Source organism: Watersipora subatra, chromosome 2, assembly GCF_963576615.1.
Source record: "Watersipora subatra chromosome 2, tzWatSuba1.1, whole genome shotgun sequence".
Classification (NCBI taxonomy): Eukaryota; Metazoa; Bryozoa; class Gymnolaemata; order Cheilostomatida; family Watersiporidae; genus Watersipora; species Watersipora subatra.
In genome coordinates, this window is record NC_088709.1 from 3,902,119 (window position 1) to 3,917,735 (window position 15,617).

At 37.9% G+C, this 15,617-nt stretch overlaps 1 protein-coding gene across 1 annotated transcript; it reads right to left on the reverse strand.

The window, feature by feature from the left end:
- Nucleotides 1–11,188: 11,188 nt before the first annotated feature.
- Nucleotides 11,189–11,944, reverse strand: LOC137387000 (uncharacterized). The gene has a single exon (XM_068073272.1). It carries the CDS (start codon nt 11,942–11,944, stop codon nt 11,189–11,191), a length of 756 nt encoding a protein of 251 aa, XP_067929373.1.
- Between the last annotated feature and the right edge of the window lie 3,673 nt (nt 11,945–15,617).

Below are 15,617 nucleotides of genomic sequence, written 5' to 3' on the forward strand. Positions count from 1 at the left end.
GCATGCTGGAGACAGTTGTGAACATCACTCTATAGCCCGACGCCAAACCATTTGCATGAGCTGTACTGAGAAGATTAGCGCCAGCTAGAAGAGAGCCGCTGAGAAAAGAATGGAATAAAATGGAGGCCTTAGAAGTGATTGAAAAGAAAGAATCTCCTACTGAATGGTGTTCGCCATGTATTGCGGTTCCCAAGAAGAATAGAAAGATCAGAGTCTGCATTGACTTCACCAAATTGAATGAGTCAGTACTGAGAGAATATCATCCATTGCCGACCACTGATGAGACATTGAGTGAACTGGGAAACGCAAGATACTTTAGTAAAATGGATGCTAACAGTGACTATTTCCAGATGAAACTTGACGAGTCAGCCCTGGAGTTAACACACTTCATTACGCCTTTTGGTAGGTACTACTGCAAACGCCTCTCATCAGCGCCTGAGATTTTGAGAGAAAAATGCAAAAGGTCTTAGCCAGGATACCTGGTGTCATTTGTCAGATGAATGACATCATGGTATGTGCACCCATAGGGTTATCTCCCCCTAGAGTGATAACAGTGCCTTCAACAATCCGAGCGTTTCCGGTGCCAACAAAGAGCGTTTAGGCCACGGCCCTTTTTTGTGCTAGTCAGTCGTAGTGATTGACTAGATCAATAACATCAGCCATGAGAATGCTTAAACAATGATCATGAATTTTCACAGTTAAGATAGTAATTATTGCTCATATTAAAAAAATGATGATTATAGTTTATTACTCTAATATATGCTTATTATTTAAAGCAATTCAATACCCACATGACTTGCAAAGGCACTGAATCGCTAGTGTTATGTAAGTGAGTTAATGCTATCAGTTACTCATAGATAAGATAGATAGTCATACTGGGGTTGTATTACATTGGTGTGATGGGAAGCTAATCGACTGCCATCAACTGAAAGTATTGACATTGTATGGTGGTATAGTGATTAATCGACACCACAGTTCACAAACAGCCCTTGCATGTAATATAAGATTTCAATACATACCTATCAATCAAATACATAGACTAGCTTGAAGCAAAGATGTCCACTAGTTAGTGGACATCCTTGTTTGATGTAAGCAAGCAAAAAGTTAGAGTGGCAAATGTTGTTATATGTTAAATAAAAATAAATTATACTTAATTATACTAAATTATATAAAAATAAAATAGACTTTTTTATTACTTTATTTATTAAACAATTTTTTATTGAAATCATAGCTAAACAGATTATATTTAGCTATTACTTGCTAATTATTTCACATTTACATTTAAATACATTTGCAGTTTCATTTTTCTTCCTAATTTGTTTCAACAAAAACTTCTTTCATGATATGAAATTTAAAAGTTGCAGTTGTTTGAAAAAGCTTGAAAACATTTACAGTTGTTTTCTTTTTTCTCTTAATTCATTTGATTTGCTTAAAAATATTTTCTCATGATATGAAGTTGAAAAGCTAGAATGGTAAATGTTATATAAAAATAAATTTTCTGCCCAAAGACTTTTTTATTACTCGGACAACGCCGGGTAGTACAGCTCATAGTTGATGGCAGTCGATTAGCTTCCCATCACACTAATGTAATACAACCCCAGTATGGCCATCTATCTTATCTATTAGTTGCATTAACTCACTTACTTAACATTATCTATTCAGTGCCTTTGCAAGTCATGTAGGTATAGAATTGCTTTAAATAATAAGCATATATTAGAGTAATAAACTATAATCATCATTTATTTAAGATGAGCAATAATTATTATCTTAATTGTGGAAATTCATGATCCTTGTTTAACCATTCTCATGGCTGTTGTTATTAATCTAGTCAATCACTACGATTGACTAGCACAAAAAGGGGTGTGGCTGAAACGCTCCTTGTTGGCACCGGAAACGCTCGTGTTGTTATCACTCTAGGGGAAGATAACTCTATGTGTGCACCTACTAAAGAAAGCACAATGTAATTCCAGCATGAGTGCTACAGACGCGTAAAGCAGCCGCAATAACGTTCAATTCAGATAAGTGTGAGTTTGACAGACACTCTATCAAGTTTCTCAGACATGTCATCAACAAGGCGGATTACCTGTAGATCCTGAGAAAACCAGAGCTATCCTAGAATACCCAGCACTGAAGAATAGGAAAGAACTCAGAAAGTTCTTTGGGATCATCAACTACGCCGGGAAATTCTCACCCTCACTAGCCGAAAACGTTTTAGCCCTTAGGAAACTACACAAAAATGATAGAGAGAGGGTGTGGGAAGGATCACAGATGCAACAATTTGAAAACCTCAAAATGAGCTGTCATCGCCAGCTACCTTAATACCATACAAGCTAGAGGCCGAGACAATGTTAAGCATGATGCTTCATCATATGGTCTTGGCGCCTTGTTACAGAAATCAGGATCAAAATGGAAGTCTGTAGCTTTTGCTTCTAAAGCAATTTCACCAACAGAGAGCAAGTATGCTCAATATGAAGAGGAAACTCTGGCGATAGCCTGGGCATGAGACAAGTTTCGTTATTTCCTAGCAGGAAGGTGATTTAGCATCGAAACAAATTATAAACTGCTGATTTTTGTACTAGGAAGCAAAAAGCTGGCTGGACTTCCAATAAGGGTGCAGAGATTCAGACTTAGGCTGCTGGCATATGATTATACAATTTCGTACACATCGGGTGAGAAGTTAGTTGTGTGCAGTTGCACTTTCTAGAGCTCCCCTCAAAGACAAGATCATTAGTAATGCCGACATCATTATAGAAGAACTAGTAGAGACATTACCAGTATCATAGAGTAGGTTGGCAATACTACAGGCATCAACAGTTGATAATACTGAAAGAAGTCCACTTCTTTAGTATATTACAGCCTTGGCCAACTTATCACAAAGTTCATTCAACGGTACAGAAATTCTTCACCTTCAATGACTACTTGATGACCATTGATGACATCGTGTTCAAAGATGACCGAGTATTTATTCCAAAGGGAGTGGGAGAATGAATGCTCAAAGATATTAATCCAGGAATATCCACTGAAATCCGGAACATGTTGCCGAATTGTACCATGTATGTCGAATACAGACATGTACCCCGACAAAAACTTTGTCAAACACCCCTTCCTGGAAGACCATGGTTGCGCTGAGCAGTTAATGTATGCGAGAAAGAGTATCAGAACTACTTGGTAATGGTAGATTACTACAGTCGTTACATAATAGCTGAGAAGGTAGAGAGAGGTAAGTCGAGAACCATCTGCAGTATAATACAGAGTAATATACGAAAGTTAGGTATACCACACACATTAGTGACTGAAAATGCGGCTTATTTCAAGGGTGATGAATTCTAACAATTTTTGAAAATCTAGGATATTGAACATGCCACATCAGCTCCAAGATATCCACAGAGTAATGGAGAAGCGGAGAAAGCAGTTCAAACTGTCAACTGCCTGAAAACTTTAATCTATAAGCAGATCTTTGTAGTTATTCTGACACTTAACTGGAATCTGGCTAGTTATTCACCAGCACGGCTGTTATTTGGCAAAAGTCTGAACTGGATGAGCATTAATAATACTCGCTCAGCCAATGAACAAAGGCTCATGAACAGAGATGCTCGATCCAAATCTAGGCAAGCTTTCAACTACAACGCTTGATACAGGGCATGAGGCAGAAGACCGTTCAGGTTACTACAGCCTGTGAAGATAGAAGGCAACAGAAATAAACTGCAAATGGCAACTGTTGTAGGGACTAACAGTCGGGAAATGTTGGCTAAAAAGAGCAGCATTATCTTCTTGTTATTTATTAGCTAAAAAGAGCGGCGAACAGAACTGAGCGCAGATATCCAAAGCTGGTAATCCAACATAAGACCCCATGGTGTAACCGGAGATGAACTATCTTGAGCAGTTTAACAAGTTGCCAGTTACAAATTTTCCGGGAGCATCAGCTCCTAGTACTGAAGAAGTGAGAGCCTCTAGTTCTTTGCGGGTAATAAATCCTAGTTCTGAGGCAGCAAAAGCTTCTTAAACCTTGAGAACGACGTCTGATACTCGGGAGTCGCTAGATACCAGTAGCCAGAGAGCGACAGCTCTTAGTAATCAGGAGCCGACAGATTCCAGTCTGCAGAGTGCTAGCTCCTAGTACTCGAGAGTTGATAGACTCTGGGTTCCATAGAGCGACAGCTCCTACTAATTCCAGTGAAGCAGATTAGAAAATTTTAGCCTACAGCCAAGTTCAGTAGCTCCAGGAGACCATCAACATAAGTCAACAGTGGTAATAACAGTATTCCAATCATCATCATACAATAATCAGTCTAGTGAGCAGGTAGCCTCTAATTAGAGCTCTGTCAATTAATCGTTAAAATGCGAACAGGGCATATAAGCATATAGTATGATATATGTTGTGTTTTGACATTGTATATGGCACATACCCTATTTCGTGTTGTTGTTTTAGCATGGCTGTTGTTCTGGGAAACTCTCTTCTCCACAACCTGCAAGTGCCCAATGGTTAGGTCACCCCAATACCGGGACTCGATTGATGCATGGCATCACAGTATATATGTGCAAACTTCGAATGATTTTGGAACAAATCTGTCTACATTGTTGTAGGACCATTATGGTTCACTTCGCGACATAGAAGCCGTAGAGAAGTTGCGTTTATAAATAGTAATCTGTTCACCATCAAGGAAATTTTTGCACCTTATTACGATTGACTAAAGTTTTTTAACATTCGACCTATACAGTGTACACTATTTCCTATGGATTTCAGAAGGTATAATTTCTTAACTGCAAGAACGCCTACCATGTCTGCATTCTATAATGAATAGAATGACGCTATTAAGGGTCATGTAGCCATAGTGAATAAAAAGATCTTTCTCTTCAACAATAAGAATAATATGCCAACTCCAAATATATCGAAAGCTATTTTTAAGAGTCGACGAAGCAAGTATGTGTTCGCGGCAGATCAACTAAGAGATGGCTTCTACACTCTTCTATTTGTTCTAATATTATGGAGACAGGACTTCGAGAGAGTCGTAAGACTGCTCCCGGAGCATTACCTGCAGCACAGCGCACAGTTGTTTCTTTTCATTATGCACCCACTTTTTGACATTTTGCACATGTTTTGTATTCTTCTGTCTATGTAAGTCCTGTCCTGTCGGGTTCTATAAGAGTATTACAGAAAATAATAGGTATTTGTCCAGGGATGTTATGATGATTTCTAGTTTGATGGTGTGATAGCACTTGCCGTGAACAACAGAGCTGTACACTTGAAGAGGTGTGGTGTAATGGGCGTTTCCTTTATGGACATGACCCGGAAGTGACCTAGTGAGGGGCAGTCTAGAGCGGAAAGAGGTGATTGGAGGACAAAGCCTGAAGGACTCAGAAGGCGCCAGTGAAGGAACTAACATATACCTCAATTAGAGGTGAGAGTTACCAAATACTACTTGCATTGTACGACAGGTATGATCAAAACGACTTAAATCTCAGACTACCAACTCGAGTGGCAAGATCATAGCAGAAGCAATAGAGTTATCATTGTCTAAAGGTTGGGTGATCCCAACCAAACTGAGCCTCAGTGGCATTACTGCGTACCCAAACCCCTAAGTTAAACATACTATGGGTAGATTGCCACAGGTGGTTTATAAACAGTTAGGCGACAGTCGCTAAGGCGACAGATGCTTAGGTTATACTTTCATTTCGAAAGGCGACAACTTCAGATGGAAGGGTGACACGGCGAATGGGAAGGCGACAATGCAATTTTGCGACAATGCGACTTGCAATCTTGCATTAATGCATTTTTCACCCATTTCTCTACCTTATTTCTTTAGAATCTATTACCTGTTTATATCCACATTAATCTGATTACATTATTCTTTTACACACAGTAGAATTTCATATTGTATTAAAGCTTGTACCAAATACTCACTTAATTGAGATGGTTATAATTCAAAAAAAGCTGCTGAGATTAATCTGTCTCTAATCGCCCAACTATTTTTCTGTTCATTCTTTTCCACAATTTTAAATCTTGCCAGTTCGACAACTCTACATGCTCAGAGGTCAGTTAGACAGTCACTAATTTCTTTTTTTCTTCTTTCCTTGACTGCTTGTGAAAACTGGCAAGTTGCTTACCAGTGTGGCAAGAGTCTGAATTTCCTTACCACCTAATATATGACATCATTTAGGCAGCAAGGTACCAACATTTTTAACCCCTTTGAAGCGATGCGTTCTTGACTCCCTAACATACCCTGTTGATTAATTGTTATACTATTACTGGCTCATGTATCATGTCATCATGTATTTGAACCTTCATTAGTACCACTCTAACTAATATATAATTTTGTTCTAATTACAGTATGAAAATAAATACGTATATCTGAGTTTAGCTTGATACATTTTAATAAATTTGCTTCTTGGTGTATTTATACAATTGTGTAAAGCTGATCTTTATTATATATAACTTTCAAAAATATTTATATCAATAGTTTGCGGCATAACTTTTTGTTTTCTTTTGACGATGACTTGATTCTGATCGATACTATGTAGATGAAACTTCTCTATTCTATCAAGAGTAACGAGATCAAGTTAACGGTTATAAACTGGCAACTGAATATTACTTTCTACTAATTGTAAAACTTACATGAAGAGATAAATTGAATTACAGGAGTATAAGTATACACAATCACACATAGGTACTTGAATGCATTTGCACTTCCAATCATACACAAAAATAATAGCAGGAAATTTCCTACACCACTCTTTAATAAAGCTGTCATTAAAGTTCAACCCGATGGCTGTCCATGTAATATCTTCCATTCTTTTATGAAGTCTGCCCTTTGTTAAATTAGCCGTGTATAAAAAAGATTCATAGTGCGTGTTAAAATGCAAATATAGTCTATGATGTGGCACATGGCAGCACTAACTAACAGCTACAACTGAGTATATATCACAAAGGTCCTTGAGGTGTCGATCACTCTTCATTGTCTCAAACTACAAGTTGTGTATGCCATCAGGATCTGTGACAAGGGTGACAAGGGTTAAATATCTCAATTGGCTTTAAAAGTAACATGACATCAAGACCAGTTGATTTCTATGATTTTGAACAGGTCGTTTCTCCATAAGCTTCTGTGATGCTGTTTAGTCTTCTTTCGACAAGCTGCAGAAGTTAGTAAAATATGAGTATATCTTAGATGCTTATGTCAGAAAAAGTTTTCATACTCAAATAAAATCTCAACAAACATAGATAAGTGTAAATTGCAATTTAGCTTATTCAGTCTGCATTATAATGACATTGGATTATTATCATAATTTTAAAGAAACAAAGATAAGGAAATCATCCTTGCCATAATGAGAAATCACAACAATAGGGAATTGTCTTTTCATTTCACGCAAAGAGCAAATTTCTCTCGCATATCGAAGACCGGTGCACCATTTGCGATTTGTCAGTGGATAAGTTATATTCTTTATTTTCCTTCTGAAGTGCAGATTCATTTATTTCTACCTAATTCTTTTTTAGACATTCTCATCAACCAACCAACTAAACTATTGCGATGCCGCTGGCAACTACCGGCGGTACCCGGTGCGTATGTTCACATTTCATCGCTAATAGCCTGCGGTGCTGTCGCCGGTGCTTTGCAACGTATATGGGAACCAGGCTTAAGCTAGATGCATTTTTAAAACTAGCTTGACTTGCAACAAAATTGGAATTCAGTAATGATATTAGCATATATTACATCTGCATTGGAATGTGTTTGTACTAGAAACCTTTCTAGTATCTGATAGACTGAGAATATACATATGGTATTCATAGATGCAACTATAGAATCAAACTGACTCTATAGAACAGATTTACATCAAGTTTGTTATACTTGGTCCATCAGCTGTTTTCAGTTTGGATAGTTACTGTACATATGGGCTAGTTTTAGTGAAGTCAAGCAACTTATTGGAGCTCTTTGCTAGTGTTGTTTGCATAACTGACACTGCTGGTGCCACCAACCTAATTTAAAAGTTCACATTCAACGAATTTATATCACCTCATGATTATCATTAAAGGTTGACTTGCAACAAAATTCACATTACAGTTATTTGGTATCATAAGATTCACCATGTCTTACTATGTTGTGTTGTAAGTGCAAAATATATGGGAATGTGATTACAAGCTCTTAAAAGCTAAAAAACGAACAGTTAATCTTTCCAAAACGGCTCAAATATGACGTAGTTGTGGGAGGTAGTTTCTGTTTACACTTTCATGCAACCTTATTTGTCAAAATATTTTCACAATATACTTCACGCATTCAACAAAACCATGTCTATTGTTCTTACGCATCTATTTTATCGCCATTGTAATGCTGTCACTTTCAGCAGTGATATTTTATAACTTACCGTAAAAATTTGTTTAATTTTTTAACCTTGGCTCGAAGGAGTACATATCATTGTCTGATAATCAAGACGAGCCTGTTGGTCACTTGTGATAATCGAAAAGTGCTGCAAAATTATTTGCGAAGTATTGGGTCACATGATCAGATTACGACTTGATGATTAGATCAAGTCGAAACAAAACTGTAAAGTAGCGAGCATTTATATTTGATACGGGGTCTTCGGTAAAACCCGAAGTGTTTGTCATAAACTAGTGCTACGATAAGTTTTTGTCGAACTTGCTGCCATTTTAGTGTTGGATGTTGAAAGAATGTTCTTGTATAACTTTAATTCGTTGGTGGTTTGGTAATAAGTTATTATTGAGGATTAAAATTCTGATTAAATTGTATTCACGCAATATTCTTCCATCATCGTAAAACGTATATAGAAAAACAAGGAATTGTGGTAATGCAGAGCCATGATCCTCGAATAAAAACAATATGCGAAACTATGCTTGTTCTAGAAAAATCGGAAAAAACTGTAATAGTATTTGGTGATTGTTTTATCAATACACAAGTGTGGAAAACTCTGAATAATATCAACATAGTCTGCTTATTACAATCACAATTTGAGTGAAGCTGTAGATTGTCTGTTCAACAGTCTCCCTCAATCCATACTGAAACGAGTGATGGCTGTTACATGCTGTGGTTTGGCCAGTTGTTTGGTCATACAGTCTGCGACATTGTCATTGGTAGGTACATACTGGAACGCAACATGTTGCTGTTCTTAGAGGAAGTGGTAGCGGATATCTATGTGCTTGATACAAGTATGTGAACTTGTATTCCCTTTGGTCATGGCTAGGGCTCCTTGGTTATCGGTGTATAGTATGCTGCTATCAGGCTGGGACATGTTCATCTGGTCGCAGAAAGATCGAAGATAATGTAGCTCCTTGACTGCATCTGATAGTGTCATGTACTCAGCTTCACATGATGAGAGAGCTACAGTGGGTTGCTTTCTGGATTTCCAGCCTATAGGTGCAGTATTCTTTCCGAGCTTGAAGACATAACCAGTGGTAGATCTTCTATCATCTGCATCTTTGGCCCAATTTGGGTCGCAGTATCTGGAGAGTATTCCATCGGAGGGTTTGAAGGTGAGTCTGGAACGTCTGTTTGCCTTCAGGTATCTGAATACTCTCTTGATAGCTGTAACATGTTGCGGTCCTGGCTTGTATAAAAATTGGGATAGCTTAGACAGTATCTGTGGTTTATTAGAGCAATCACAAAATGTACACCTTGACACTATGCATGTATTCTCATTAATGCTGGCTTGAGGGATTAGTTCTAGCTACATGACAAAGAGGGTGTTACATAATACATTACATAATATGATGCAAACTACAGTATCCAGCTTAGGTCCGGTCTAATGTCGGTCATAAGGTACATTAGGCTGCCAACAGCTTGGCGATATGGAAAACCTTGGTCTAGAACTTGCAGGTGTTCATCATCAATAGCTTTCATGAGTGTGCTTTGCTTATCAGCAGGAGTACCGTTGGGTTTGCAATCTGCCATGTTGAATCTTTCTAGGACTTCATCAGTGTAGCGCTCCTGAGACATCTGGTAGCTTCGATCTCTGAAACGGGTGAAGCCTATGCCCAGGAACCATTTGAGTTCACCTCTGTCATCCATCTTGAATCTGTTCTCCAGTTTGCCCTTCACATGTTTGATGACCTGGTCGGAATTTTTGGCCACAAGTATGTCGTCGACCCAGAATATAATGTAGATAATGTCTGTGCCGTCCGAAGAGGTGTAAACACAAGGGTCATTCTTGTTAGTTTGGAAGCCTTCTGACATGAAAAATTCTGTGAGAGTAGAGTGCCAGTTACGACCACTGATTGAGGTCGTAACTTCTTGTTCTCTTCTTTTGAGTCATTTCTGCTGTTTTGGTTTTGTGCGGGTTCTTGTGGCATGACTTCTTTTGAGTCACTTCCGCTGTTTTGATTTTGTGCGTGTTCTTGTGGCATGACTTTTTTTGAGTCATTTCCACTGTTTTGATTTTGTGCGGTTTCTTGTGGCATGACTTCTTCTGAGTCATTTCCACAATGTTGTTGTGTTTCTTGGAGAAGTACGTTACGTGATGGGAGAATTCTTCCACTTGATGCAAGTACTAGGTAGCTCTGCGATTTCGTGTTGATACCAAGGTAGATGCTGCTCTGGCCACGGTCACCTAACTTTGGTTTGTTTCCTTCTGAGTAGAATGTGCATCTTGCTCCGAAGTTGTGAATTTTTTGCATGTCTGGCTTGTGTTTGGTGAAGAGTTCGTATGCTTTTTTGTTGGTACGTCTCTGATAACTTCTGTTCCGCAAGTACTGGGCATGGTTTACGGCAAAGCTCCAGAATGTTTTGGGTAGATTTGCATCTTTAAGAAGGCATCTTGCTGTTTCCATTAGGGTTCTCCATGATCTCTCTAATTTTCCGTTTTGATATGACAAGTAGGGTGCTGTGGTTGTGTGTTTGATTCTCTTTTCACGTAGTGTAGTCTGAAATTGTTTGCCGACATACTCCATACCATTATCTGTGTGAATCTATTTTATAGTTCTTATCGATGCTACGTCAGCAATGAATTGTTTCAGTGCTGTAGTGGCATCACTCGTTTGGCGAATGTTGTAGGTAAATAGCATGCTAGAGAATTCGTCTATAAAGTTTATGACATAGTTTTGACCTCCTTTAGATGTTGGTGTGATGGGTTCACATATGTCCGAGTGTACACGTTGCAGTGGCTGTGTGGACTGCTCAGGTTGGTGGTCTTGCTTGTGAGGTTGTCTCGTTATCTTGCTCTCATTACATGTTTGGCATGCTGTTTCTTATTTGGGTCCTGTTATGTTCATACCCGTTGTTAGTTTCTCAAGTTGAAGAATATCTTTGGTGTTCATGTGTCCCAGTGCTCTGTGCCACTCCGTCAGTGTTTTGGTGATGTTTGCTGAGTCACTTGTATTTGTTGTGTGAAGGAAGTGCAACCGACCTCTCAGATCAATTGTAAACTTCGTTTTGCTGGCGACCAGTGAATTTTTTTTATCCGAGAAATTAACTTTCGCCCCTTTTTGTATGGCGGCATGAACTGAAAACAGGCTTGTTGGAACAGTTGGCGCTAATAAGACATCTTTGAGATCGACCTTGTTTGAAATGTTGTTCTCATCTAGGATAGTGAATTGTGCTGTTCCTTTAGCCACTACCAGCTGGTTTGATTGGTGACCATCAGCCATTTTGATGAAGTGTTTCTCCAGTTTGAAAGTGTTGTCATAGCTGATAAAACGGCTCTTATCATTGATGAGATGACTTGGCGCTCCGCAGTTTACCATTAGTGATAGCTTGTTCGGATTGTTGTTTTGTGTGGCTGTGTTGCAGTGGGCTGACACAGTGGCTGTGTTGCAGTGGTCTGACACAGTGGCTGTGAAGGCAAACGTGGCGGCGATAGTTTCCGATCTGTTTCCTCTCTCTATCTCTTTCCTTTTTGTTAGGCACACTGCTTCGATGTGGCCTTTTTTCTCGCAATAGTCGTATTGAAGTTTTGCTTTTGAGTAGCATTCATTTGTATGATGATTGGTTTTACCGCAAGCCATACATTGCTGTTTGCATTAGTGGTTCGGTAATAAGTTATTATTGAGGATTAAACTTCTGACTAAATTGTATTCACAAAATATTCTTCCATCATCGTAAAATGGATATAGCAAAACAAGTAATTGTGGTAGTGCACAGCTATCGACCTCGAATAAAAACAATATGTGAAACTATGCTTGTTCTAGAAAAATCGGAGGAAACTGTAGCCTAATAGTATTTGGTGATTGTCTTATCAATACACAAGAGTGGAAAACTCTGAATAATATCAACATAGTCTGCTTATTACAATCACAATTTGAGTGAAGGCGTAGATTTTTTATATTGAGCTTTTTATTGGCCTTTCAATTCACATGAGAACATCACGTGACAATACAATAACCAAACTGTCATGACTACGTCAAAGACATAAACAGATTCCAATCTACGGCGGCTTTTTGTTTTTGAGCTTTTAAGAGCTTATAATCACATTTCCAAATATTGGGCACCTACAACACAACAGAGTAAGACATGATGAATCTTGTGATACCAAATAACTGTAATGTTAATTTTGGTGCAAGTTGTTGTAGCTTATTTTGTTGTAAATGAGCTATCTACCTTCAGTATTAGTATGAGTCCAAATCTCCTTATATATGGATAGTCTTCACTTCAGTTGTGTTTGTCGGTAGGTGCAGAGGACTCTGGTTAGCTGGTGCTATAGTGTTATTCACCATCTATGTGAGGGTCGATGCCGATAGGTGGGAGGTAGTCTAGTGATGGTCAGGTTACGGCTGTACAAGGCTAATCCAATGCTATAGTTCATGTAACGATGCCTCATATATATACGCTACTGTACGTACACCTCCAACCAACCTTCTAAAGACTGGGATGGGGTTAGAATAGCAGTCTAGACGTAAGATATTATGATACAATATACATGTTGATCGATCAACTATTAGTATACAATTAAACAGTACTGTATTATCCTATTAGGAGACTCCGGAACCATCCGGAGCACTTTTCTTCTGTCAAAATCTCGGAAACTGCAAAATCGGCATAGCGTACATCGTGGAAGTCATTACGTGACACTAAAATTTACAAGCCCGTTTTCCCTGAGGCGGCTGGGCAGCTGAATAGCCCCAACCTTTTAGTGATCTTCAGCGGCTAATTAGTAAGAATTTCAGTCTAAGCTCATTCACTTAGAATTTCCAACAACTAATTACCTAGCGCTCTAGCGCAACGTTGCGCTCTAGCAACTGGTGATGAAGTGGAAAGGCTCACTAATCTAGTATTGGTTTTGCCTGCCACCAATGCAGTAGGCGAGAGATACTTTTCTGCATTGAAGTGAATCCAAAGATTGATGAGGAACATCATGGGGCAGGCTGTCTAAATAACCATCTAATGTTACACTTACCCTAAGACACTTATATTTCGCTAGTATTTAATTTTGTGAGTAGCATACAGAGTAAAATTTCACTGCAACTTAATTTTGCAACTCTGATGAGTGTGAAAATATAATGATGTGAAAATAAATGCAGTGGAACAAACATAATTATATTCCTCAGGTTCGGTTCGCCGGTGAGAAAAATGTTTCATTTTGGGACTAGTTTGTAATTGTGAACCGCAGGTAGAATTGTATGGCTGAGATTGATAATGCAATGTGATCGCTTGCTGCCATTTGTTTCTTAGACTACTGTAGAATGGAATTTAATTACGTTGAAAATTTTAACATTTTTTTCACAATTTAGCTTGTTTTTATATTAACGTATTTTAATTTTAACGATCAACGGTGTTGTGTATAGGTATTAATTTTAAGTTTCCCAAACACACAACTGCTGCTAATAATTGCTGAACATCTTTATTACAGTAATTACAAGTTGTATACAAATACATACATGATACAGCTGCTAGTAATACTACAGATACTAGCACAGTGCGTAGTTATTATAACTTATTCTCTTCCTTTTTTATTAGTGTTATTTATCAGAGCTAACTCTTTCTCTATTGCCTCATCTTCTGAACCATTACAAGTTATTGTAGGGGTGTCAGTGGTAAATCCAAACCTTTCCAGAGCCATGCTGCTTGTGTAGTACTGTGAGTGTCAGTGTGTCTTATTTTCTTTCAACACGCGGTGCTCACTGCATTGATTGATGTCCCCAACAAACGATAACGCAACTAATGCGTGTGCATTGACATCAAATTCCTATCATTATAAATCATTCTTAATGGGAAAATAATCATAATTAATTGCAAAATAATAACGTAGTAAATTTTGACAGTCAGATTATTTTGTTAGTTTATATTTTAACGATGCTATAGTGGTCGTCAAAAACGTTAAAATAAATGTCGTTGTGAAATTCCATTCTACATTATCAATGAACAAAGCTATTTAATTCCGCGTTTTCGCTCGTTCGTTATGATAGTTTAGTTTCGCTCATGAAATTTTCGCGAGAGGATGACTCCCCGAAAACGCGAAAGTTAGATGGGGCGAATACATAAGTGTCCTAGGGTATATAAAGATGATGAAATAGATACAGAATCAGTTGTAAAATATTTCTGCCATGGACACATTGACAGAAGAAGAGCTTTTTAAAAGACAAGTGTCAAACTACAACAATCAATCTTCTATGTACACATGTACATGTATGTTTGTGTTTGCAGGCCAAGTTTGTTGCTCATTGTATTCCTAGGTGGCCATAATTTAAACATAGTAAGTTTTAAGCAAGCCGAGTAATTTATTTGTTGTCTTTCCCCGGTGCATGTAATATATTATTCAAACTTATTTATGTAACTGAAACAGGTGCTCTTAAATTTAGTTTTTAAAAGACAAGTGTCAAGCTATAACAATTAATCTTCTATGTACACATGTACATGTATGTATATTTAGGAATATAAATGTAAATATACATATATATGTTTACAACTCAAAACCATATAATTCTGTAGCTAGCTCTCTTTGCAAGACTTGAAATGACTCAACTTGGGAGGACCTGGATATCCACCTTAAAGGTTGACTTGCAACAAAATTCACATTACAGTTATTTGATTTGAAAAGATTCACCATGTCTTACTCTGTTGTGTTGTAGGTGCAAAATATGTGGAAATGTGATTACAAGCTCTTAAAAGCTCAAAAACGAACAGTTAATCGCAGCCACACGAGACCGCCGTAGTTTGGATTCTCTTTCCACAACGGCTCAAATGTGATGTAGTTGTGGTAGATGGTTTCTGTTTACACTTTCATGCAACCTTATTCATCGAAATATTTTCAAAAATATACTTCACGCATTCAATAAAACCATGTCTATTGTTCTTATGAGTATGTTTTATCGCCATTGTAATGCTGTCACTTTCAGCAGTGATATCTTATAATTTACAGTAAAAATTGGTTTAATTTTTTAGCCTTAGCTTGAAGGAGTACATATCATTGTCTGATAATCATGACGAGCCTGTTGGTCACTTGTGATAATCGAAAAGTGCTGCAGAAATTATTTGCGAAGTATTGGGTCGCATGATCAGATTACGACTTGTCGCTTAGACTAAACCGAAACAAAACTGTAAAGTAGCGAGCATCTATATTTGATACGGGGTCTTCGGTAAAACCCGAAGTGTTTGTCATAAACTAGTGCTACGATAAGTTTTATATTGAGAATTTTATTGGTCTTTCAATTCACGTGAGAACATCATGTGACAAGACAATAA